This window comes from Vidua macroura, chromosome 16 (genome assembly GCF_024509145.1).
Source record: "Vidua macroura isolate BioBank_ID:100142 chromosome 16, ASM2450914v1, whole genome shotgun sequence".
Taxonomy (NCBI): domain Eukaryota; kingdom Metazoa; phylum Chordata; class Aves; order Passeriformes; family Viduidae; genus Vidua; species Vidua macroura.
The window spans coordinates 8769144-8793265 of NC_071586.1; the positions used below are offsets into that span (position 1 = coordinate 8769144).

The window sequence follows — 24122 nt, forward strand, 5'->3', positions numbered from 1 at the left end:
GAATCAGCCAACTTCCCACTGGCTCGCTGGGAATACACCCCTGTGCACACACAAAAATACTCAGAGATCCACTCATTAATCCCAACTTCATTCACTGTGCTGAGGAGCAGAGTTCCCCTCACCCTCCCAACTGCAGAGCTGCTACTCTGTTTGCCTTTTCTGCTCCCAGCAGGAAAAGGGGAAAACAAAGAATCCAGTGATGCACACCTGTCACAAGATCACCTGATGGAAGCTTCCAAGAACAAATTCATCACTGCACATGCAAGGTACAGTCAGGGTGACATGCATGAAAAGCAGTGATTAACTATAGGTGTTTTGCTGAGGAAATTGCTGAGCATGAAGGGCAAAATTTAAGCTGCTAATCAGCATCACTTTTTGTTATAACATGTTTGGAAACAAACTAATGGGTTGGAATAAGTCTCCTTGAACCAGCTTTGACACCTGTATCTTTCATGTAGAAAAAAAAAAAAAAAACTTCAAAATGCATCCTTTCAGAAGCAGATTCTTTTCATCAAAAGAAATGATGGAAAATTAGTCAAAAAAAGTGTTTGTGAAGCATGAGAGCCCAATGTGGTAAGAGAGTGTAGGCCCCACCACCCAGCCCCTTCTGCAGAGGGCCAGAAGGGCTGACCCTGCTCCTGATGGTGCCTGAGCTCCAAACTCCATGGGGGGTGCAGTCACGGCATGGGAGGGAACCCCACCCTTCAGAGGGGTCCCTGCAGCCCTGCTCACGACTTTTATGGTGGGAAAAGGCAGAGAATGCCACCAGGCTCAGCAGGTCCCTGGCCTAGGACTGCAGCCCTGTGCTCTGCCACTCCTGCTCACAGCAGCAAGGCTCTAGTGCCTGTCTTCATGCCTCGAGAATAAATACAGGAGATTCAGAAACTGCTTAAAAATAGAAATTCCCATCCCAGCCAAGCATCTCCAGCACTGACAAAGCTCTCAGGTGAGGTCAGCTCTGAGCCTGCTCGTGGCCCCCAGGCTCTGTGGTCTGTATCTGGGTCATCTCAGATGTGCCTTGCAGGGCTTGGCACAGAGTGCCAGCCCTTTAGAAACAAAGGCATGAGCAAGCCCTGCTCACAGAACAGCTGAGGTCACTGTGGAACACCTGTAGGTAAATCCTCTCGCCAGTAAACCATGTCAAGTACCAGAAGTTATTTTATCAGTGCCTGGGCTCTGTGATTGTTCACTGCTCTCCTCTCATTCTCTCAGGTTTGACTCTGTGCCCAGGCTGGGTGCCACTGAGAAGGGCAATTAATGCTCCTCCTCTTCCTCTGCACAGGAGCATTTTGAATTAAGCACAGGACTGACTCCCAGCCAGGTTGGCAATGCTGGGGACAGCTTCTGCAGAGGACAGAGTGCTAATGAAGCTGCCCAGGAGACCCCAGTGATGGGCACCCCTTGCAGGCTGGGACGAGCAGTCTCCTGCACACCCTCAAGTGCTGCTTGACCGAGCCAAGCCGATCCCACCAGCACTCTTACCTGTGAACACCAGGCTGGCATTCTCCAGCTCTTCCTGTGGAACCTTGAAGCTGAAGGACTCATTGTAGAAGGGATCTATCGTGCCCCGCATGCAGGAGGTCTTCTTGGTTTTTGTTAACTTTAATCCGTGAACAAGCTGAATTTTCACAAAGGGATCTGGCAAAGAGCACAAAGCACAGCCCTGTGTTGTGGGGATCATGAGTCAGCAGCCCTGCTCACCCTGGGCACCACAGGGATGGACTGTGCTGGGAAATGCCCTTTGGAAATGCCTGGGACTGGTACCCCACGCTGCTCCCAGAGATTTGCACTGGGGACAAAAGTCAGGCAGCCGGATTAAAAACAGTTCCTGCCAAAACCACGGTTAATGTCAGCCTTGACAGAGACCAAGCACACTGCTCTTTCTGGAAAATGCCAAGATTCTGGCAGCAGCAGAGGCTGGGGCAGGAACACGGGAAAACCACCTGAGGACAGAGGCACAAAGCAGTTCCCAGCCAGAGTGCCCAGGGCCAGCAGGGAGCAATGCCCACGGGCTGCCTCACACAGCACAGCACAGGGGGATCAAAGCTCCTGGTTCCTCACCTCAGCCTGGCTCAGAGGTCTTCCTTTTAAATTTGGCAAACCCTCCATTGTATCTCAGAGTAAGTGCTCCACATACTTTCATTATTGTTGTCTGTACATATAAGATTAACATCCAGTGCCTTGTATGAACAGGAACTGAGCATCAAATCCCCCTGGGTCCCCCACAAACTGGAGCCTCACTGATCTGCTTTAAAGGCACACATAATCTGTGCATGAGTAATGTGAGAAATGCACTGCCCTTTACCTGAACCTTGGCTCATGTCTGTCTGAAGAAGCTGCTTTGCTCTAATGATGTCCACGTTCAGTCTTCCTGCACTTGGTAGGTAGTTCAGTGACAAGAGCAGCTCTCCCAGCTCCACTTCATTCTGCAGGGAAAAGAGAATGTGGAGATTTAGAACAGAGCTCAGAGGGGAAGAGAAGGGAGAGAAATTAAATAAATCCCATTTGTCTAAGTGCCTGAAAAATGAATTTTAGTCACGCTCTGAACTGCAACCAAGAACCATCTGTTGGTACCTTGTGCTAAGTGGAAACAAGAAAGGAACTATCCCCAAAAGAAGATCTTTCTCTAATCACCAATCCTTCACCAGCTTCCCAGCAGCCATGCAAAGAGGATCTATGAGGCAGGGCTACAAGGTCAGTAGCTTCTACCTGCTCCATTTATAATGGTTCCAGGTAGTTCTGATCCTACCAAGGTGCAGAACACAGACCCACTGGAGAAGACATTCTCTTTCCTCCCCAGCCTCTATGGGCCACAGCAGCCACTTGGGAAGTTCAGACATGCAGTGGTTAATGCATCCCTGGGTCACAGCAAGGCAGATCAGAGTCCCTTGGCATCTACCAGAGACCATGGCACAGCCTGGCTGTGCCCTTGCTGTTCACCAGCTGCGCCATGGCCACAGCTCCACAGTTGTTCAGCCACCATTCCTTTTCCTTAATGATGCTTAAAACTAGTAATTAAAGAGCTGGAGAGCTCACATCACTGCTCCTCAGACATGAGGGTTTAAAATAACCTCTCCCCCCTTGCCATGACCTGGCTCTGAGAGGCTCTTACTGTCAGATGCAAAATGCACACACTGCAACCACTCTGGAGCCTGGAAACACCCCAGGCAGGGATTGATCCAACTGCCCAGTGCCAGGTCCCGCAGGAGTGCAGAGCTAGTGCTTCATCCCTAATAGTCAAACAGCCCAAAAGCAGCCTAGGTCAGGTGTCAGAGCCCATTCCAAGAGGAAAAGGAGCTGCAGTGCTATTGCAATCATAACAAAAGGCTTAAATATCTTTACTGATGCCCCAAATATTAGATTACAGAAACCAGAGACTATGGGTAGACAGTAAAGTAAAAGGTTCTCAGAATAGCTACAGCCTGAACTGACCCAAAGAACCAGGTTCATCAGCAGATGGGCCAGCACACGAGGCACAGCACATGATGGCAAAGACATCAGTGGCTCAGGGAAACTGAGGCTGGGGCCGCTGGGAAACCCAACCAGAAAAAGCATCTGATTTCTTAACTCAAATTCCTTTTGTCACAGCAGCTTGTGGGTCAGCATTGTGACTCCAGAGCACCCACACTCACATTTGCCACATGTATTTTCTTTTGTTGCTACAGTATTTCTGCCTCACCCAGAAGGCACCTCTCTTCCACCAACCTGGGCCAGCTCCCACATCACAGTGCTGTTCAATATATGATGTTTTAAGCTCTTTCTATCAAAAAGCCACTTCCCAACACATGCCTGACCCAATATGCACACAATACTCACATTCCTACATACACCGTGGTACCCTGTGGTGGCGCAACACAAGGATTCAAGTCTCACATCCCAGGTGGTTTAAACACCATCTAATTGATTTAAACTATCATCTTTGATTTTGCCCAAAAATGCTCCTCTCAGGTCTGTGGCTGCAACAGCCTGCAGACATGTTTATCATCAAGAACAGTCAGTGATCTTTAATCCTGTTACCAGGACAGGATGGAAGCATCACAGTGCCCACACCACCACACTCAAGAGGAGCCACACGAGGCATCCCTCCACCCCAGCTCATATAAACATTTTTAACAGACCCAGTCCTACTTCCACATGCATTCACTGCAGGTCAGGTTCCATTCAGGCTTAAATTGCTAGAAATTCAGGTGCATTTGGATAGTGCAAATCAGGAAACTGCTCAGTGATTTTATTACCTGCTGGGAGAGACAAACAGCTCCAGCTGCAAATACCAAACTTCATGCACAGCCAGGTGGCAGCTGGCATGGGGCAGTGATGTAGGGCCTTTCCAGTCACCTCAGGCTTAGAGTGCTGAAAATCTGCATTCAGATTTGGGATAATTACTTGTGGAGCTGTCCAGTGATGGAACCTGTTGACCTTATCCAAGAACTGCAAGAAATAAGGCATTTCCCTGGAGCTCAGCGAGGGAAGGCAGATCTCTGTGCTTCCAATTCATTTGCATTTATGATCCATTTACCAAAAAACAGCCCAATGTTGTACACTGACAGGGTCAGGCTGGATCTGTAACACCCACTTAGGCACTGGCAGGAGAACCATGTCCCATCACCCCTGCAGAGATGATGGAAGGAGCCACTACAGTGCAACCATCACACTGCTGCCCAACCCACCCAGCCTTCCACAGGTAAAGGCAGGACCTAATTTTCTCTAGGACCTAACCTAACAGGGATTTCAGCACCTCTAGAAAAATCCTTTTGGCTATCTAGGCTTAAATTTGAGTAAGGAGATATATAAAATGTTATATTCTATAAGTGTGGTCCACCAAAGACAGCAGGCAGACTATGAGCAGCTTTAATCAGTCTCAGATCAAGCCTGATCTCACAAATCTCACCTTCAGCACCTTCTGCCACTTGACGCTCTCCAAGCGTGCCCACATTAGTGCTAATTACTTTGAGGGGAGGAACAGAGCCCCTGCCCAAAGGCCATGGCAGGATGGGGGTGCTCAGAGGCAGCAGGGAAGGGCAGCCCCACTGCAGGCAGAGCAGCAGCAGCACCAGAAGGTGTTTTCAGAAGGAAGCCCAGATCCCCGGAGAGCTCACCTCCCTGGACAAGCGACTCAGCCTTTTCAAGGCACCCAATGCCAGCAGCCACCTGCCTCTGATGTTATAAATGCATTACCTCCAGCTCAGCCACGAGGATCTGGGAAACATGCTTCAAACGCTGCCCCAGCCTTAGGGGATGTCAAACACAGGAGGATGAATCAGTGGCTGGCTGCCACCACAGGCTGGCACTGCCCCTGCCGTGCCACACACGCTCACAGCCCTCTCCTGCGCTTCAGGCACCTGCCGTAATCAGCGAACAACAAATTCCCGGGCTGCTCCAAGAAGCAGGAGGCACAAGGCAGGAGGTTTCAGCTCCCCGTGCCTTTCCTGTGCCATGGCTCCCTTTGCTGCTGTGACAGCCTTGCTCACCCAGCTTGGAAACACGCTGTGCTGCCAGAACCAGCGACCCCGAGCCCAGAGACATCCTGTGGGGGCACAGAACATCACCACCCTTGTTCTGTCTCACACTGGGGCATCCCCAGAGCTCCGGCTCCTGTAGGGGCTGAGCTGAGAACAGGGGATGGAGTTCATGCACAAGAGCTGCCATCGGCACACCGAAGGGCAAGGAAGTGCCTGAATTTTGTGTTTCCTAGGTCTTTTCATCAGGAAACTACAGAGCTGTTGGTTTTGCCTTCAGTGTTTTGCTCCCAGCAGGCAGCGTGCAGAGGTGCCCCTCTATGCTAAGGCACCATTTCAGCTGCCATTATTATGCTGATGACGAGCTGATCCGTGCCGAGATCCCAGATGACCCTGGAAAAGCAATTTCCTGTTTGATGAGATGCCGGAGTGACACCAAGTCTGGGATGTCTGAGACTCTCCTGAAGGTCTGATTAACATTTCACTCCCGGCTGTATTACACTGCCAGGTTGGATTTGCAGTCTTGGGCTCGCCTGTGATCCAGAACCTTCTCCAGGTTACTGCCTGGGCTGAACCCACAGGTTTTGAACCAGAATCTTTTCTGTTCTTTTCTGTCATATCTGAAACAAAGAGGCTCCTCCAAAGGAAGATGAGCTTTTAATTAATGCACATCTTGTTTGGACCAGGTAATTCCTTCCTCACAGCCCCCCCGACTGTTTCTTGTGCATTGCTACAACACCAGCAAAATTCTGCAGCTGAAACCCTTCCCAAACCAGAGCACATGACATCAGCACTGACATCTATGCATCGCTCCTAATGAAGTTTCAGATTGATTTTCCTCCTCAAGGTTATCTGTGTTGGTATCTCCAGGCACCTTAGAAAACTGATGGTTTAGAACAGTTTGCTCTAACAGGTTTTCTACAGCATCCTGTGACACAGCCATTGTTTGGGGAAGGTTGAGCTATTAAGGACCAGAACCTGAGAAAAAATATCCTTACCACTGAATAGGAGCAGTGTTTCCTACATAACTGGCCCCAACTGGATGTATGATGAAGCGAGTCACAAAATCCCTTCTAAAGCCAAATTGTCTTTGCCTCAGTTTGAAAGGCCGTGAGAAAGCCTCTATTGTGCAAAAAGCTTTGGGAAGAAGATATCCTATGGAGAGGTCCTGCTCCTGGACCCCACCAGCCTCTCCTCTGTGCTCCTCCTCCACAAAATACACCCCCCAGCATCCCAGTTCTCTGCAGGAAGGGCAAGGAGTGAACAGCACTGAGGGGAAAGGATGAGGTGACCAAGAAGACAGATAAGGATAAAGAGAGAACAGTCAAGAAGAAAAATTTTTCAATGCTGGAGCTTTATAGACTCAAAAAGGAAAGGGAAAAAAAAACACTGGAATGGAACTGAGGAAAAACAAACATACAGAGTGAAATAAAAGAAGATAGAACAACACAAGCCAAAATATGAAAACAAACCACAGATTAAGAGCTAAAAATGTTATCATGATGGACAAGCATCTATCACAGCATCCCATCAGAGTTCTAACTCCAGTGACCTGCAGGGTGGGGGTATCCTGCCCTCTGCCAGGCTTTGCCCAGGGCCACCTCCTCCACTGGCCACAGGTAAACTTCCAGGGTGATTTAACATCCAGCTGGTGAGCAAGCATGGCCCCATGCAACCACCTTGTACTATCTTGAACATCAGAATTGACATCTCATTCTAGAGCACTCATAGTATGAAGTTAAAAAAGCAAGTCCAATACACACTCCCTCTACTATAAAAATGGCTTCATTTGAGGGAACAAGGAACTTCATGCTATTTTCCCACTATAACTAGGCACTTTTTTTCTTTTGCAGAATGATCTCCAAGCTCTCATTACTGCTGGTCTAAAACATTTATTCCTGCCCACTCAAATCTGCCAAAAGAGAAATGAATCATATGTCAATAAAACTTGGGGTCCTGAACATGTGCTTCAGAATTAGCTTTAGCGGCGAAATATGCGAATCTGAGCCCAGCTACAGCGAGGCCTGCCAACTTCATTCATGGTAATTAAGCAAAGCCACACACATTTCAGGGGATATTTAAGGAGTGCAGAGTGTTCCTATGGGGACTGGACTTAAGAGCCTTTCCATGAGCAGCTACTGTGTTTTAGAAAAGCAGTAATTACCCTGCAAGAGAAAGCCGCCCAGAACTACCAAGGATAAAGATTTTGGCAATACCTGCACTGACATTTTCCACAAGAAGTCCTCGTGCTTAGCTGCTGGCTCTGATGATGCATCGGGCAGCAGCTCTGCCGTGCCTCCGCTTTGGGCTCGATCCCCCTGAGCGCCGAGCGTGACCCAAGCTCAGCAGGTGCCTCTGTGCAGGTACAGCCTCCTGCCCGAGGCTGGGCACCGAGCAGTTTGTGGCTCTGGCTCCTCAGGCTGAGAGGACAGCCTGCTGCTCAGCTGTGCTCGGGTTCTCTGGCCACCCACTGCTGACAGGGAGCAGGACAGTGCAGCACAGCACCTCCTTACACCACGGAAATGCTCTGCTTGCTCACTCACAGCAGCTCCATGAGCTGGCCATGAAGATATTCCTCCCCATCCACAGGCTAAGGAGCTGATCTGGGTCCAGCTCCCAGAGGAGCCAAGAGTTGCTGGCTGTAGAAGCTGGACCATGCCCCACCTGGGAGAAGCTCACTGTCCCTGCTGACACTGCATGCACCAAAGGATTCCTGGCTTTCCCCACCTTTTTCAGCTCACAGGTGCTGGCACAGCCCTGTACTAAGGCAGGCTCCAGCTCTGGGATGAGGGAACTCAGTGTGATGGTGGGACAAGGACTTGGCACCTGACTTTATCAGTACACTCTGTGTCAATGGCTTCCAGGTGGAGAGAACAAGTGCAAAGCACTGCTCATCTTAGCTCGTGTCATTTGGCCACTTTCTCTGCTCTTTCACAATGCCTGCCTCCCTCCCACTCCCACCAGTATGAAAAGAAAACTTCTCCACAGCTCCTGCCATCTGGATTCACTTTCCTCCATCTCTCTCCAGCTCATGATGTTTCTGTCTATAAATTCTATTAAAAAAAAAAAATCACATATTTTGTGTCTTTCATCTTCACATATCATGTCTATGACTGTCTGTGTTTCTCTCTCTCCTGTTACTGCTTTTCCAAGCACCTGCTTCAGCCTTTTCTCCTGTGGCTGTGGGGGTGCTGCCAGCTGCTGCTCTGTGTCACAGCCTCAGACTGGCAAATTTTCCTGACTAAAGATCAGAACTGCACCACAGTGATTTGTGGTGCTCTCCAGGATCCAAGGACACCTTCTGCAAAATAAAATGCAACTGCATGTAGATATTTATTTTTTTCCCCTATCAGCATCTCTCAACACAAAGCACACTTCAGCAGGCTCAGGTTCAATCCAACAAGAAACTGATAAAGGCTGTCTGTCCCTCAGCTAATCAAGCAAAAAAGTGAGAAGTATAAAAAAAATTGTCAACATGTCAAATTTATCATTCTACAAGCAGAAGGTTCCAACTAGTACTAGAAAATCCCTCAGAAATTTCTAGCACAAACATCACTGTTATCGAAAGACATTAAAATGTATTTTTTCAAAGCAATAAGCTTTATTGTTTTACTTCTTCCAGGATTTATCTTAACCCTTTGAGCAATTAATTTAATCACCATTAGGATGAAACATGCCTTACTCAACTTTAAAAATTTTATCATTGAGAAAATATGGGAAGATGATGCCAAACATCATTCCTTGGTGTCCTGTACAAACACTGTTGATCCCTTTGCAGTTGCAGTCTGCCAGCTGAGGTAAAACCAGCAAAAAGGTATGAAAGGATCACTTTACTGACCAAAGAATTGGAGGAATTTTTGCCTAAGTTTTTCCATATGATAGCAAGGGGATAAATCCAAAATGCTTTTAAGCCTGTGCATTCAAATGGAGTTTTGTCTTTTTCCTTCCCTTTATAAATACCAGAAATGCCAACTTCTGCATAAATAATTTATTTTGAATGCTGGTGAAGCAGACAGCACTGCTGAAAACAGCAGCAGCTTTCAATGAAACTTTGGAGAGGGGGAAAGGAAGAGCTGGCTCCGAGCTTGGCACATGAAGGCAGAGATGATCTTTTCTAATCAAGGTCTGTATTAGCTATGGAATGAGTCCATGTTACTGATCAAGAGATGCAAAATACAGAGAAGTATTTATCATGTAAAAGTAGGGGGAGAAGCAAAACTGCATGGTGGAAACACAGGAGGATAACGGGATGCAAAGACATGCCCTACATAAACACACATTCAGGGACCCCCTGGTTTTGACTTGTGCACAGCTTCCAAAACTTTCCTTTCTTGCCTGAACATTGTTGAAGCAACACTCCTGTTTCAGGAAATCCAGCTGGTTCTCCTGCAGTCACCTGGAGCCCTGATCCTCCTCCCCTTCATGCAGTGCAGCAAGTCTGAGCAAGAGAAGAAAAGTGCTCCCAGCTCTCTGCACACACAGAGGGGGCAGAGCAGAGCCACAGCCCAGCTGGCTTCACTTCCAAAAACTGCTTGGGGTATTCCCCTTCCACAAGTGTCTGATGAGAAATTTCCACTCCAAATCAGACTCTTGAACCCAAGAGCAATGAGGCCAATGATTTACTGCTCATTTCATCCACTATCTCTGACTATGGCACCCTTTTGTGAACACCTAAAAATCAAAGAAAAAGCGAACCATCCAACTGGGTTTAATTCAGCAAAGACTCCTTGGAAATTGCAATTTGTGAGCTGGGAAGGAACTGGGAAAGGCAAGCTTGTTACACCAATCTTGTGTTGTATTCCTGTCCTTAGTAAAACATTTGAGAGCTGTTCACACTATGTTCTTTTGGTTTTCCACAGGGTTCTGTGCCTCTGGCTATGTGGGTGATATCACTAATGCCAAGTTTGGTAGGTAACCACCATTCCTGGCTGCAAAGCTCAGATCCTTCCACAGAACAGCCCTTTCCTGAGAACAGAGGTGAAAGCACACAAGCCCTCTGATCTCCTCTTCCCATCCCACTGAATAGCTGAAATGCCCAAAATGCACACAACATCCCACTTGCATCAGACAAATATTTATGGCAAATTTACTTCTTTCAGGGATCTGATGAAAACAAATCTACCACTCCTTTGCAGATTGTTGCTTATGCATTATAGCACAGGTCTGGGTAGATTTCATCTTCTAACATGTTTTATTGAATCAAGTCATTACTGGCACCAGCAGGTCCCCTCATGTCCTCAGAGCACAGGGATGACCTGGGTGGGACAGTGCCACAGCACTCCTGAGAATGGATGCAGGTCACTGCAGTGACAAGAAACACCTTCCCAAAGGTGCAGACTTCCAGAGCAGCCTTGAGTTGTTCTCGTTTAAGCTCACATAGGATCTTTGCTCATGACTATGAAAGACAGCTTCTCTACCTCACACTGTTAGTTATAAAACCAGTCACAGGCCCACATAATCCCAACCCAGCAGATGCTGTGTTAACAAGATGACAATTACTAATTAGAAGCAGCATTACTTGCCAACAGGCAAAGGAATCACACACACACACACAAACCCCCCCAAAACAGCAAGAAAAACTGTGGCAATAATCTGATAAATTCTGTTACCTGAGAACTAGGCACAAGGGCTTTCCACCAGTGTCCACCTTTCACAAGGTCTACATCGCTCAAGGGCATTGACACCTTGCCAATAACACAATGGCGTGAGAATTTGTCAAAATCCACTACAGTTAAAAGCAGAGTTCTTCTCTGGGCTTCTAAAAAGGGGATTTCAAATGTGTACCTCTCCTCAAACACTGGGTTCTGCGTTTTGCGTTTCACCCCAGTCTGCTTGGAGTTCTTCTGATCAGGAAGGAGGCAGATCTTCACGTAGGGGTTGGAGTGAGCCATGTCTTGCCTTGAACCATCGTAGGAAATTGGAGGAGGCAGATCTTTAGCCTCAATGACTCGCACTATTAGATAATTATGCAACAGATCATACTGTGTGCTAAAATGCAGCATGCCCAGCTGGTACTTGGACAAGATCTCCTCATCTGTCAAGGAGTCCATGTCATCGCTATTTGAGTCAAGAGAGTACAGCCTTGGTTCAAATTTTCTAAAATAGTCATCTGGGGTGTAGGTTTTTCGCAGGATAGTTGGCTGAACTATTTCTTTCTTAGCTCCTATTATTCCAAACTCGATGGGTTTGATGTCAATTAGTGGAGAACTTGGCCTCCTTGACTCCAGACCTGAATGAGAGAAACACACAAATGTGATTGTTATAGAGTCCACTGAAGCAATGACAGGCGCAGCTATTCTGTGTCTGTGCAATGCCAGCACAGGCTCCACAGTGAGGCTTTTCCCCCTTGCCCTGCCAACAACTAACAGCACCCTCAGCCACGCTGAAGCCCAAGCTGGCCTGCACTTCCCTCTCCCTGTCCATCTGCACGTGCATTTACCATGCTCGTGCTTCAGCAAGAAAAACAGGGCTGGCCCCTTCCGCTGCGCTCCTGCAAAACAGGACGAGATTTTAATCCATGTGCCTTCAACTTGACTTGGTTCCCTGTCCAAAAGATGAAAGAGCAAGCACTACAGTTTGATTTCCTCCCCCACAAGAATTACATTAATGTTGGAAGGACGGCCTTACTCGAAATCCGCCGCGTGAGGCTGTAAGTGGACCGTGATGTATCCGAGGACGACCGCCTTCTGTCAGGGGAAACATCCTGCAGAGTGGGAGGCAGCTCGCTGATTGTATTATCAGAGTCTCCATCTTTGTCCTCATTTTGGCTGCTTATCCTGTTGTAATGAGAGACCTTTGGATGATTCAACCCAGTACAAGGAGTATATACAGAATAACAACGTGTTCTGGCATTCTGGGTGCTCGTCCCTCGGTGCTGTGGACTATCTCCTGATCAGTCTGGCAAGCAAAAGGCTGAGCACCTGACTTCAGATCTATGCAAAAAACAGATTCTTCACCTTTCTGCCTGTCTTTCAAACAGTTTTATCAGTACTAGAGCATGACACAGGCCACGAAAGCACATATAACTCAGATGTTGATCAGAAATATTATACTTCTCTCTAAGGAAAAAAAAATCAAACCAAAATCCCACAAACCACAAACCTTAAACAGTAGCTTCCTGCTGTAATTCACAGCTACACTTTGGAAGCACAGACCTCACTAGGAAGGAACCAGCACAGAAAATCACCATGCTCAGGTATCCCAAATCTACCACACACCTCCTGGTAAAACATTGCAGGTTTGCCAGTAAAGTTTCAAAACTTGATCTTACAGGCACAATGAATTATTTGCTATTTATTGGCATGCCGTTTTTTAATACTTGGATGCTTTTTATCCACTTCTATAAACCAGATGTGGTTCTCAGCAGACAATAATTGTGGTGCCCAGAGATCTGGGTGGGAGCAGGGGATTTGGCAGGATCTAAATGACAAGGCAAGTTTTGTAGCATCTTGGAGAAGACTCCACAGAAGGCTGGCATCATAGAGAAGTCCACATATATACATTTAAACAAATTGAAAGGGGAGTTACATGTAACACAAGTTCTTTTTATATAAAACAACATTCTGGTTAAAAACTCCAACAAGTCCCAGCTTCAGTGGCTCCTGAAAGAAGTGAGGATCTCCCAACTTTGACTGAAAGCAGGGCAGGAGCAGACAGTAACAACTGCAGGAGAAAAAGTCTGCAGCTGTGTGCTCAGAGGGGAGTGCTGCTGATGGAAAAGGAATCACACAATGGGTCCATGACATGTGGTGCATCCTGCAAAACAGCCAGGCCACCAGACAGAAAATAGCAGCAGATCACAGGGAAAGCATCAGCACAGAATGAGCAAAGCAAAGGGGAATTCTGTGTGAATTTTGCTTCCAAGCCACCCTTTCTATGTGCACAACTCAGCTGGGTATAAATGAAATATATTGAATCATTTTCATCAGTAACCAATGACTGGAGCAGAGCAATTGATATATTCTGCAAAAAGCAATAAACTTGCACAAAAGCCCAACAAGCACTAAGAAAACAAACCAACCCCCCAAACCAACTGGAAATTCTTATCCAAGCCACAAAGTTCACAGCAGGATCCATGCAAATCTCACCAAGTCAGACTCACACAACTCATCCACACTAAAAAACAAATACTGCTAATAATCAAAACCCAGCCCTCTGCTAAAAGGGGCGTACAATACTTGCACAGCTCTGCAGCCCATTAAAGGCAGTCCAAACCATACAGTTTGATATATAATCAGTACTTGGGACACAAATAGCTTTTTCATGCCTAAATGCAGGTCCACACAATCACAGGTGGCATTTGGATATGCCTGTGTTTGAGAAGCAAATGCACAGAACAAGGCAGGGTGAAAGGGAATCAGGAAGAGAGGCATTAAGGATGTTCTACAATGGGTAAACGTAATAGTGAGTTAATAACATACAGATGACCTTTAGTAAGGAAATTGCTACTGAGCCACAATAATTTTTCCTCAAATAAACTTTGGCTCTGGTTTAAGCAGCTCTGTTTCTGTTTAATCTGAACCTTTGGAAAGAGGAGTCGTGTCCTGATTTCAATTCAGTCTCACAGTGTGCACTGTTTATCTTTGGGGTTTGTAGAATATTCCATAACAAGCAGCTCAAACATCCACCCTCATTCCCAGGCCATTTCTGCAAGGCCCAGGATGGAAGTGCTCCTCATGAAATAACAAAATGTTACCATGCACTCAGGTCACTGCAACTGGACTCATTGCAGGAAGATTTGGTTGTTTGTTTTTTTTTTTTTTTTCCCTAAGCTGCCACTGCCAAAAAACCAGAACGTGAAAAAAATCCATATTCTCCCAAGAGGAAGGGCTTAAACTTGCAGCTTTATCGTCCACTCCTGAATTTCCAGGACAATGAAGTGTCTCAGAGCTGCCAAAGGGAAAACCTAGGGCCAAAATATAAAGGATGGGTCATTAACCATGGTCATTAATATGTTTGCTCATTCACCAATGAGGACCATAAAAACAATTTTCCCCTGGGGAGTAGGTAGGAAGGTGAGGAAGGCACAAATTGCATTCTGCATCACACCAGTGTCTCAGGCCCATGAAGAATAGGCAAGATGGAAAGACCTCAGCTGAAAACATAGATCTATTTTTAAAACACTTTCAGGCTGCAAGCAAGGAATACAATAAATTGATTTGTTCCCAAATTCAATGCACGCATCTAAATGTAAAATAAGGTGATGTCAAACCTGTTTTTCATTGTAGGGGTTTCCACAAAACCCCCCTCTCCAAAAATAAGACAGAGAGAAAAAAAAGGGGGTTCAGCTGGTATACACAGATCTCTGAGGACTTAAAAACATTAAAAACTTTATTCTAAGAACAAATCCAAATTCTTACTCTGAGTAACTAACTCCTCTAACTCCAGAGATCATTCCCTACATCCAAAAATGCATATACAGATATAAAAATACAAGATCAACACAGTGAAAACAGAATTCTTCTTTGATTTCTGAATTCTGAGTCAACATGGGATCATTTCCACCTTAAACATGCACACAAAAAGCTTGGGTCTCCTATTTGTCAGCAAACAAAATATACCAAATCTCACTCCTGCCTTTTACTTTTCATCTTCCAGACCCTCGTTCCTCCACAGGCTCATTTTCTCTCCCTCTCCTCTCAATCACATCTCTTTAGGGAAAAGCAGAGGACCTATCTCCCCTCATCTTAAGTCAGTCCTCCTCACTTTATTTTTGCGCTCCCTCACCATTTTCCAGCAAAATCCCCCCGGAAGCACAAAGCATTATGACATTGCCTGGCACCACTCTGGGTCCATGCCAGCTCAAGAGGAGCCCACAGCATTTTCAAGCAAGCAAAGCCTCATGTCCAGCTTAGACATCAATGTATGTCAACAGGCATCCTTGGAGATCACAGGTCTGCCACAGGAGAGGGTCACTTCAGTGACCCTGAGGCACAGCAGCATCCAGGTCTCCCGGCAAAGCAAAGGACTTGTGTCCTGTGTCCTCCTCCTTGGTGCCTGCTGCCCCTCTCAGGCTTCACCTCTGGGAACTCACCTTCTGTCAGCACAGAGCAGAACAGGGAGACCCTGACTGCACCAAACCACCTGGAGCTGGAGGGAAAGATGGAAAAATGGCCTGGGCTGGGGTCACAGGGACCCCTCCCAGGGCTGTGAGCATCTGTGGGTGAAGCATGAAGTGCAACAGGGTTGAAGAACTGGGTTGTTTTTCACCAAAGAGTGTCATCCTCTGCTTTTGGCCATTCCGTGAAGTTATCGTAGGGCGTTCGGATGGAGCAGGACCAGGGAGAAACAATACAGGCTGGAGAGAGCATTCTATGAGTTCAAAGGTCTCCATGGTCTCTGCCCGTGGCAAAGTCCAACTCATCTGCAAAGCCACCATACATCTGAGATTTGAGATAATAAGAACAGGGCTTCAGCACTCACATCAGCCCTTTAGCCAGACAGAAGAATCCAAAAGTCAAAAACTACACCTGGTACAACCACTCCACACCCCAAAACACACAGGACGTCCCTTCTGCTGCTCAGCACGCCAGATAAGCTCTGAATCACCCTCTCACCACAAGCCCAGCTACTTGTTCCCAAGATGTAATTGCTCCTGCACCAATCTTTCCACGTCCAGTACTGCAACCTCATCACTGTGCTCTCCTGTGCGTGATGCTTTCCTATTTAGCATTGATTTTGTTTCCATTCCCCATTAATTGCAGGTGAATCAGTTTCTGAGCATATATCAGACTGTTAAATATGCTGCTCCACATCTAAAAACCACTCTAATACATCCTGAACAGCTCTATTTTTATTGCTTCAGTATTAATTACCATCCTGTTCTACCTGAATTCGAAAGAGTACATGGACAAGACTGCGATTTAAACGTGAGAAAATTTATTTGATACAGCACCAAGACATGACCCTTCCAGAGCTGACACAGAATAACAGCACACACTCACAGGAGTAGATAAAATTACCTGAGTGCCTCAGTGCCCAGGTACCAAAGTCTGAGCATCACACAATGCACCGAGCAGGCCTCTCCTGTGCCACAAGTTCTGGACACGCTGAAGCCATGTCCATCAAATGGTCTGCTCCACAAAGCCCAGCCCAGCTGACAAGGCAGCCACTAAACCACCAGAGAGCTCTGCTCCCTTCTTGGTTTCACTATTGCCTCCACAGGGTCACCTCTGTGCTGCAGATTCCTTTCTGAGAGGGAGTAAAAGAGGGAAGACTTCACTGACTGACTTTGTAGTGGATTTGCAAACATACTAATCAAAGCTCCAGATAAGACCCGGTGCTGTGGTTCTCTAATGATTTGAGGAGAAATTCTGAAGAGTACTACAGTGATGCAGGAGATCAAGTCCTGCTAAATGAAACTTTAAATGAATTTCCCCTTCAGAGCACGTAGCAGCTATGCCTTTCATCTGCATAAATGATAACCACCTTCATGCTAGGATAAGAAAGTATTTCTAAACAATCTCATCAGCATTTCAGCCAAGTTGAAGTGCTCCAAAGGGTTGGTCCATTTGAAGAGGAAATAGGACTGAGGAGGAAAGGCATCTTTAGAGAAGGGGGCACAGCTAAACCAGTTATCCTTGTTATGCCAGCTTACAAAACAATTTCTGTCTTACCCATCAGAAACAGTTTTTAGACTAACCTTGCTATTTGAGTTAACAGAGCTGCCCTTTTTCACCATGCCAGGAGTAGCCTGCATTCCCACCCTCAGGAGGTTCCTGCTAAGTGGCATCCTCTGAATGTCCCATTGCAATTCGTATCAATACTCTCATCACAGCTGAGCAGTCACTCCTTGGTTACAGCTAGGAAATCATGCATCTAAACTTACAGCCAGGCTGGAGTTTGAGCAGGGAAAGGTCCCAGGATTTCAACTTCATCTTCATTTGTTTGACAACAGCTACAGTCAAAACACTTCTGACAACAATTCCTGCAGGTCCACCGGCACAGCAAGAGATCCGAGATCCGAGCGAGCAGACCCTGGAGCCATTGCAAACCAAAGTACAAGATTACAACCCATCAATAGCTATTGAGAAAAAACACTCAGCTGTGTTTGTGTTTCTGCAACAGAACATTAAGAACTGTATTTATTTCATCTATACCAACAGATAAGTGCTATGCAGTTACCAGCCCAACCCCACTGATGCCATAACAAGGCAGGAAAATAAGCATTCTCTGCAGGTATTTTCCTCTCTGGTAGCAATGTATTATTATGTAGGTTGGCAAGAGGGTGATTTACAAAGCACTATGGCACAGCAATATGCTGGAGTGGAAACATGCATATTCCTCCACACACATCAACAATCTAATAGATCAGCAAATAGACAACAGAAGGAATTAAAACCAGGAGGTAAGTGAAAGCATCAATTTAATTAACACAGCAATGTGAACACACTTCATCCCTGTAGATGTACCAGTAATATTTGTACAATCCATGCACATGGAGCATTACAGCCCAACAAACTCACCACTAAAATGGATTAGCCAGAGCACACTATCCTCATGCTTCTGCTCTGCTACCATGATTAATTTAATGAAGAACCTTCAACGATATTTTTAGAAGAGTAGTTGACCCAGAAAAGTCTCTCATTTCTTAGGTTTCTGTGGTGGCACTGGCAGCACCACTTGTACCAGTGCTGTGTCAGCTCCCCGTCGGAGCGGCAGCACCCTGTGGCCCCATTTCCATGCCACCCCCCCAGCCTTCCCCCCACTTTAAAGCTCTGCTTTGAGAGGAGCAGATAGCCAAAACTCAGCTCATTTCCCACGCACAGCAGCCCCAACTTCTGCCGTTCATGAGAGGGCTCATTAAGCAGCACAAGGGCACTGCTCTGTGGGCACGGTGGGAGACCAGCAGCTGCAAGGGCACAGCACCTGCACCCAGGGTGAAACTGCTTTACAGCTCTATGTGACCTTGAAATGCTCCTGAGAAACGGAACAAATAAAGTGTATGAGAGATTCTCCATAGTTATCTCCCCAAAATACTCGAGACATTTGCAGCATTCATGAGTGTGGACCATGCGGAGGGGTTTCCTCAGAGGAACCTGATCTGCAGAGAAGATTTAACAGGAACATGGCTTTTTGCTACAGTAAAACACATTTTTTCTTTTTTCCATAAACAAAATCTGGGCACTGCAAACCAAAAAATTACTAGCCCAAAATGCAGTGCATTACTTATATCTAGGACATCAGTAAAGAGTCAGAAAACACGAGACAATCCCCTCAGGATGGAGCAAGGAGACAGAGTGGGGAGTGAATCATCAGATTAACTCACCTCATTTATTGGTTCCAACTGTCCTTTTAGACATCCAGGATGAAGCAAAGGGGAACAAAATGAAAAAGACAAAAACAAGTTAGCAATGCTCAAACAACTTTAAATTTTCTGCCATGACACGCCCCAGTCTGGGATGAGTTTGAATTTCTGGCAAGACAGTACCTTGTAGATGTTAGAGGAGGGAGAGGTCTGACTGGGCATTGGCTTCTGCCATTTCCAATCCTTCCCTACAAAGCTCCTCTTGCTCCTCCCTTCCCACAAGCAAAACTCCCAAACCCATTCTGAAGCATGAAAATCCTGCTCATTGCTTCTTGCTAATGGGTATCACATGCAACCACTTATTTTGTTTTCTTTAGTAACCTGCCTGTAATTGCAGCAACTACTCGCTGCTGACAGCAAACCATATCCAAATTTTTTCAGTGGAAAAAAAAGGCTTTTCTCCACATTCAGCCCATATCAATGGAGTTCCAATGCCAACTCATTAAAAAAACATTTCTAGGTAAGGGTACAAACTGAATACTCTCCATTGCATACACATCTCTGGGCACCTTCAGCCTCATCCTCAGATATAACTTGAAGAACACAAAAGATAGAAGTTAAAGGTTTGATTCCCACACTCCCTTTCAAAAATCTGCACTGCAGCCCCCCTCCCCCAAGCCACAGAGAAAATCTACAGCAAAGGAAGAAGGCATCACAAACCGTTTTTTAATTCACAAAGCCAAACATTTTATAAATATAAATATATATATATATATATATATATATATATATAAAATGGACTCATTTCCTTTGGAGACTCACTAGCATTTCCGATACCTGCTGAAATGTCTTAGCTATTGCATTCCCTTGACCATGTCTAAAAGTTTCTTATTTGTCCCGGCTGTCTTTGTATAGTGGGAATTCCTAAAAAAAAATAAACAAAACCCAAACCAATACAAAACCACAGAACAAAGCAATACAAAAAAAAAAACACAAAAAACTCAATCCTACTCTTCTAAATGTAGAAACTGGTTCCTAGCTTTACACTCATGACATGGCACGAGCAGCCTTTTCTGAAGAAGCTGACATGCAGAAGTTGCCTTTAGTTCCAAGAACTCTGCCATGGACCACATTTGGGGCAAGCCTTCCTTTTAAACTTCTTGGAAGCCAGTGCTTGTCAAAAAAGCCACCCCTTGTTGGGAGCAGTTAAAAGACTAGAAGAGCTGTGGCGCAATGAGACAAGACATCTGATTACAGATGCCCATGGGCCAACTGTTTAAGAAAATGCTAAATGGTTAAAAGGGCTTTATCATTCCTTATTAATGCAAAGTTGCAGCCAAAGCTCCAGTGGTTTAGCAGAGCTGCAAGGAGGATATTTAAATCGCTCTAAAACAAAGCGGCTGGACCGGTGCCACGCCATCCAACGCCGAGCACATGTCACGCAAAGAGAGGGCTTTTCCAAACGGCCCACAGGGACACGGCGGCTCACAGCCAACAGCCCTCCTGGCCACCATCGGTCACGGCACCCTGTGTGCCACCAGCCCCGAGGGCACACAGCCATCCCACAGTACCGAGACAGAGTGAGCCTGCGGCCACCCCAAACGGGAGGGCAGGGATAAGAACTGAGTATGGTAGTGCTGAAGAGGTAAACAAGTCAACAGCACCATGCAGGGCTGAAATGCAGGGGCCCACGAAAGGAAAGCAAACACGACCACCTGTTCACCCACCTCGCTGGCACCAGGCACGAGGGGCAGGGCTGCGGAGCGACAGGGGCTGGGGAAGGCTGCAGCAGCGGGCTGGCGCTGGGGGATCCCCGGGAGCACAGCAGCTGCGATGTGCTCAGCAACCCCTGGAGAACGGCTCAGTCTCCAGGGCCAGGGAGGCACCATCATGCTCTGCCACGTCATCCCAATTGGCCGAGCAGAGAACAAGCCAGATGGGAGTCTCCAGCCACGAGTGAACCCTCATCAAGGGCGAGGCTGGGGGCAGGGCTCCATCTCCACAACCTGCTGCAGGGCCCCTGGGTGGGGGTTACCTGCTCCAGGTCAGCAGAGCCGCCAATCCCAGCCAGGTCCTCAGAGCAGTGACAACAAACCACCGTGGAAGTACCCCCAGGGATGCTGCAGCAGGGTGGGGTCCTCGCTGGTCACAGAGCGCATTTTGCCCCCGCAGTTACACCCCGGGAAAGGCTCACAAGCTCCATCGGCAGTGGACACCGCAGCCTGGGGACAGTGCGGTCCCCTCAGCCGCACATCTCCCACCATCCCACCATGACTGAGACGCCGGTGTGGGGATAACGGGGCGTTGCTGATGCCCTGCTCCGCACCCCGGTACACCCCCCCTTGTACCCACGGGCCCCGACGGCCGTGCTGCTGGAGGCCTGCCCGGCCCCACTCGAGACCCCACTGAGCCGGGGGGCGCCGGGAGCCCCGAGCCTCGCAGGACATCTCGGGCGGGGTCCACCCGCGGCTGCTCCAGCACGACTCCGGGGACAGCTCCCTCAGCATCCCCGCTCCCATCCGCCGGGCTCAACCCCGAGCGGGAGGGGACCGCGGGGGGCACGGCGGGGCGGGCGGAGCGGACACGGCCCCGCGGGACGGGGGGCACGGCTGGCGTCGGTAGCGGGGTCTGTACCAGCGCCCGCCCGCCCGGAGATGTCCCCCCAGCTCGGGTTCATCGCGAACTGGGCAGCTGCGCTCGGGGCAATGGCTGGGAAGCGGGCGGCTCGGGGGTCGCTCAGGGTCTGAGCCAGCCCGACAAGAATTCAGCCCCACAAAGCTGGGAGAGCCCATCCATCACGGCGCAGCCCGGGGCTCCCCGCAGCCCAGGGCGCCGGTGCCCCGGGCTGCGCCGGTGCCCCCCACCCGCCGGACCGTGCCCCGGCTGGGGCGGCCCATCGCATCTCGGTCTGCCCGCGGGGTTCAGCATCCTCCTCTCTCCAATAAGTCCTTGTGCGGGATCGGGACGGGCTTCCTCGTCCCCGGGGCCATCCCGCTCCCCCAGCAAAGAGAGGCCCGAGGGCTGCTCGCCAACCCCGCGGGGATCCTCTCCTGCCCCGGTGTCTCGCTAGCAACAGCTGCCGGCCCCGCTCGGCCCCTCGCCGGGGGCTGCTGTCGCCTCCGGGAACTCCTCCCCAGAACTTAACCCGAAGTTGCGCACCTGCACCGGGCACGGAGCACGGGGGGGGGGGCCCCGCCGCGGCACCGCGCCCGTCCCGCAGCCGCCCCAGAGACCCCCCCCTCCCGTCCCCCGGGGATCACCCCCGGCCCGCCGCGCCGCCGCCCCGCTCCGCACGCACCTGGATGTACGCCATGGCTCCGCGGGGCTCCGCGGGCGCGCACGGCACCTCCCGCCGCGCGGCCCCACCCGCGCCGCAGCGCGGCACCGCCCCGGGCGGGGGGACGGGGCCGGCCCCGCGGGCAGCGGCGGCTCCGCGGCCGCGCAGGCACCGGCAGCGCGGGGCCCCGCCGCCCCCGCGGGCGATGGGGCGGGCGGCGGGCGCGGGGCCGGCGCTCCGAGCGGGCGGGCGGCTCCCGCCCGGCCCGGCCCTGCCCGCGGAGCCTCCGCGGGCCCGCAACAGGTCCGCCGCAGCGCGGGCGAACACTGACCTCCAGAGGGCCCCGCGCGGAAATTCAGGGACGCGAACCCCTCCTGGCCCCCGGGACACGGCGCGGGAGGTGCCGGTGGAGGCGAGGGACGGCTGGGCAGGTGCGAGCGGTGGCCGTGGCTGATAAAGCGATTTCACAGCAGCGCTTTCCCGCGAAGAGTTCGCTGGATGAGAGGACACACCTGAGTTTCAAGACAGATGCGGTTGTTTTGTAAGCTTGAATGAACAAAGTCAAAACATACAAACTCACACCTTCCCCAGCTGAGACGAGGAGCTGGAGCGAGGAGTGAGCTTGTAACCCACAGACCACAGTGAGCATCCTGTCCCCGCGCTGTGTTGGGTCCAGCCAGAGGCAGGATGGGAGGGAACGTGCTCCAGCAATGGGCAAATCCCACCACGGGGGTGGTTGGACCTGGAGAACTCAAGTAGCAAAACACTCCTGAGGTCAAACTCTGGAAAGGGAAGGCACAGGAAAAGTGGAGCTTTCCGGCCGTTCTCTTGATCACCACCTTGGTGCCACACAAACTGGAGGCTTCCCAGCATGCTGGTATAAACAAAGGCTTCTGCTCTCGGTTTTGGAGGAAGCTCTCAGGCTACACTTCTGGCACCTTCCTGGTGCATTGATTCATGCTAAACCCTGGATAGAGGCAGAGAGGCAGCAGCTTTCAGCTCAGCCCAGCTGGGCGGTCAGAGCACCTCCCTGACTCGCAACAGCTCTGACTCACCACATTTCAGTTTACTCTGGTGAGTGGTAAAAACATCTCCTGCTCTGGAGAAGGGGACACTACAGCTTCAGATATTGGCCAGCCTAAGAACACTGCTGCTCCCTGTGGTTAGGAGGGAGCATCTGGGCCAGGATGTCTTTGGAAAGCTCTTGCATTACTGTTCTCGTTTAATGGCCCTTTTAAGTTCCCATTGAATTAAACGAAAAATTGCCGTTGACTTCCGTGGGAAGGGCCGGCAGTTTTTAAATACTCTGAATATTCTGAATTAAAAAAAAATTAAATACTCTGAATTTAAAAAAAATGAACTCTCTGTTTTCCCCAGGGAGAGCAGCTACTGCTTTAGAAGAATAATTATCACAGTGGAGATAAGCAAGAAAAAGCCTGTAGTGCTTACTTGTTTCAGGCAGTTTTGAGCATATGATTAAGTGGTGGTACAAGTTTTTTGTCCATTTTTGCTCTGCAATTCTTTTTAATTCCACTTCTTTCCAAGTGCCAGTGTTTAAAATGTCAACCTTTACTTTGATTATTGTTGCTCTTTTCACCACCGCCTTGATGCAGCTTGCAATAACCAAACGCACAGATTTTCTTTTTTTTTTTTTTTATGTTGCAACATAATGAGGAGAGAGGCTTAAGCTTTCAGACAGATTTTTTTTTTTTTTTTGACTCCTTAAAGGCAAAATGCTGTGAGTCACAAAACTGTGGCAGGCACTACACAAACATTATGTGCATGTTTGTACTTACTCCTTTAAAAACTTACAGAAGAGAAAGATCAAATGCTGCATCACTTCACAGTGACTTTTTTGGCTGACATATATTAAAATTATGAGCCAGAAAAGAAGAGCAAAAGACGTTTATATGGGGAGTCACCAATACTATTGATTTTTACATGAAAGGAATGCCTTCTTTTCCCCTTCACATGCTTTGGTAGCAGCTTGTAGCACAAAGCCATGAGATACATGTGCTCCCCTTGCACACTCATACATATACATGCATTTAAGTGCTTTTTACATCATGGCATGAAGGCTTTTAGATGATCCAGCACACACATTCACTAAGCAAGCACAGCTCTAACCCACAGAATATGACAA

At 48.5% G+C, this 24122-nt stretch overlaps 1 protein-coding gene across 1 annotated transcript in view; it reads right to left on the reverse strand.

Annotated features, from left to right (window-relative positions):
- Positions 1-22078, reverse strand: part of SYT17 (synaptotagmin 17) — a 34644-nt gene extending 12566 nt beyond the window's left edge. The window contains exons 1-7 of the mRNA XM_053992098.1: positions 22001-22078; positions 18724-18741; positions 17284-17432; positions 12084-12232; positions 11066-11685; positions 2306-2426; positions 1483-1638 (exon numbers count right to left, since the gene is read on the reverse strand). Coding sequence (XP_053848073.1) covers positions 1483-1638; positions 2306-2426; positions 11066-11685; positions 12084-12232; positions 17284-17432; positions 18724-18741; positions 22001-22015 — 1228 coding nt within the window. The 5' untranslated portion in view covers positions 22016-22078. The remainder of the gene's footprint in view (positions 1-1482; positions 1639-2305; positions 2427-11065; positions 11686-12083; positions 12233-17283; positions 17433-18723; positions 18742-22000) is intronic.
- Between the last annotated feature and the right edge of the window lie 2044 nt (positions 22079-24122).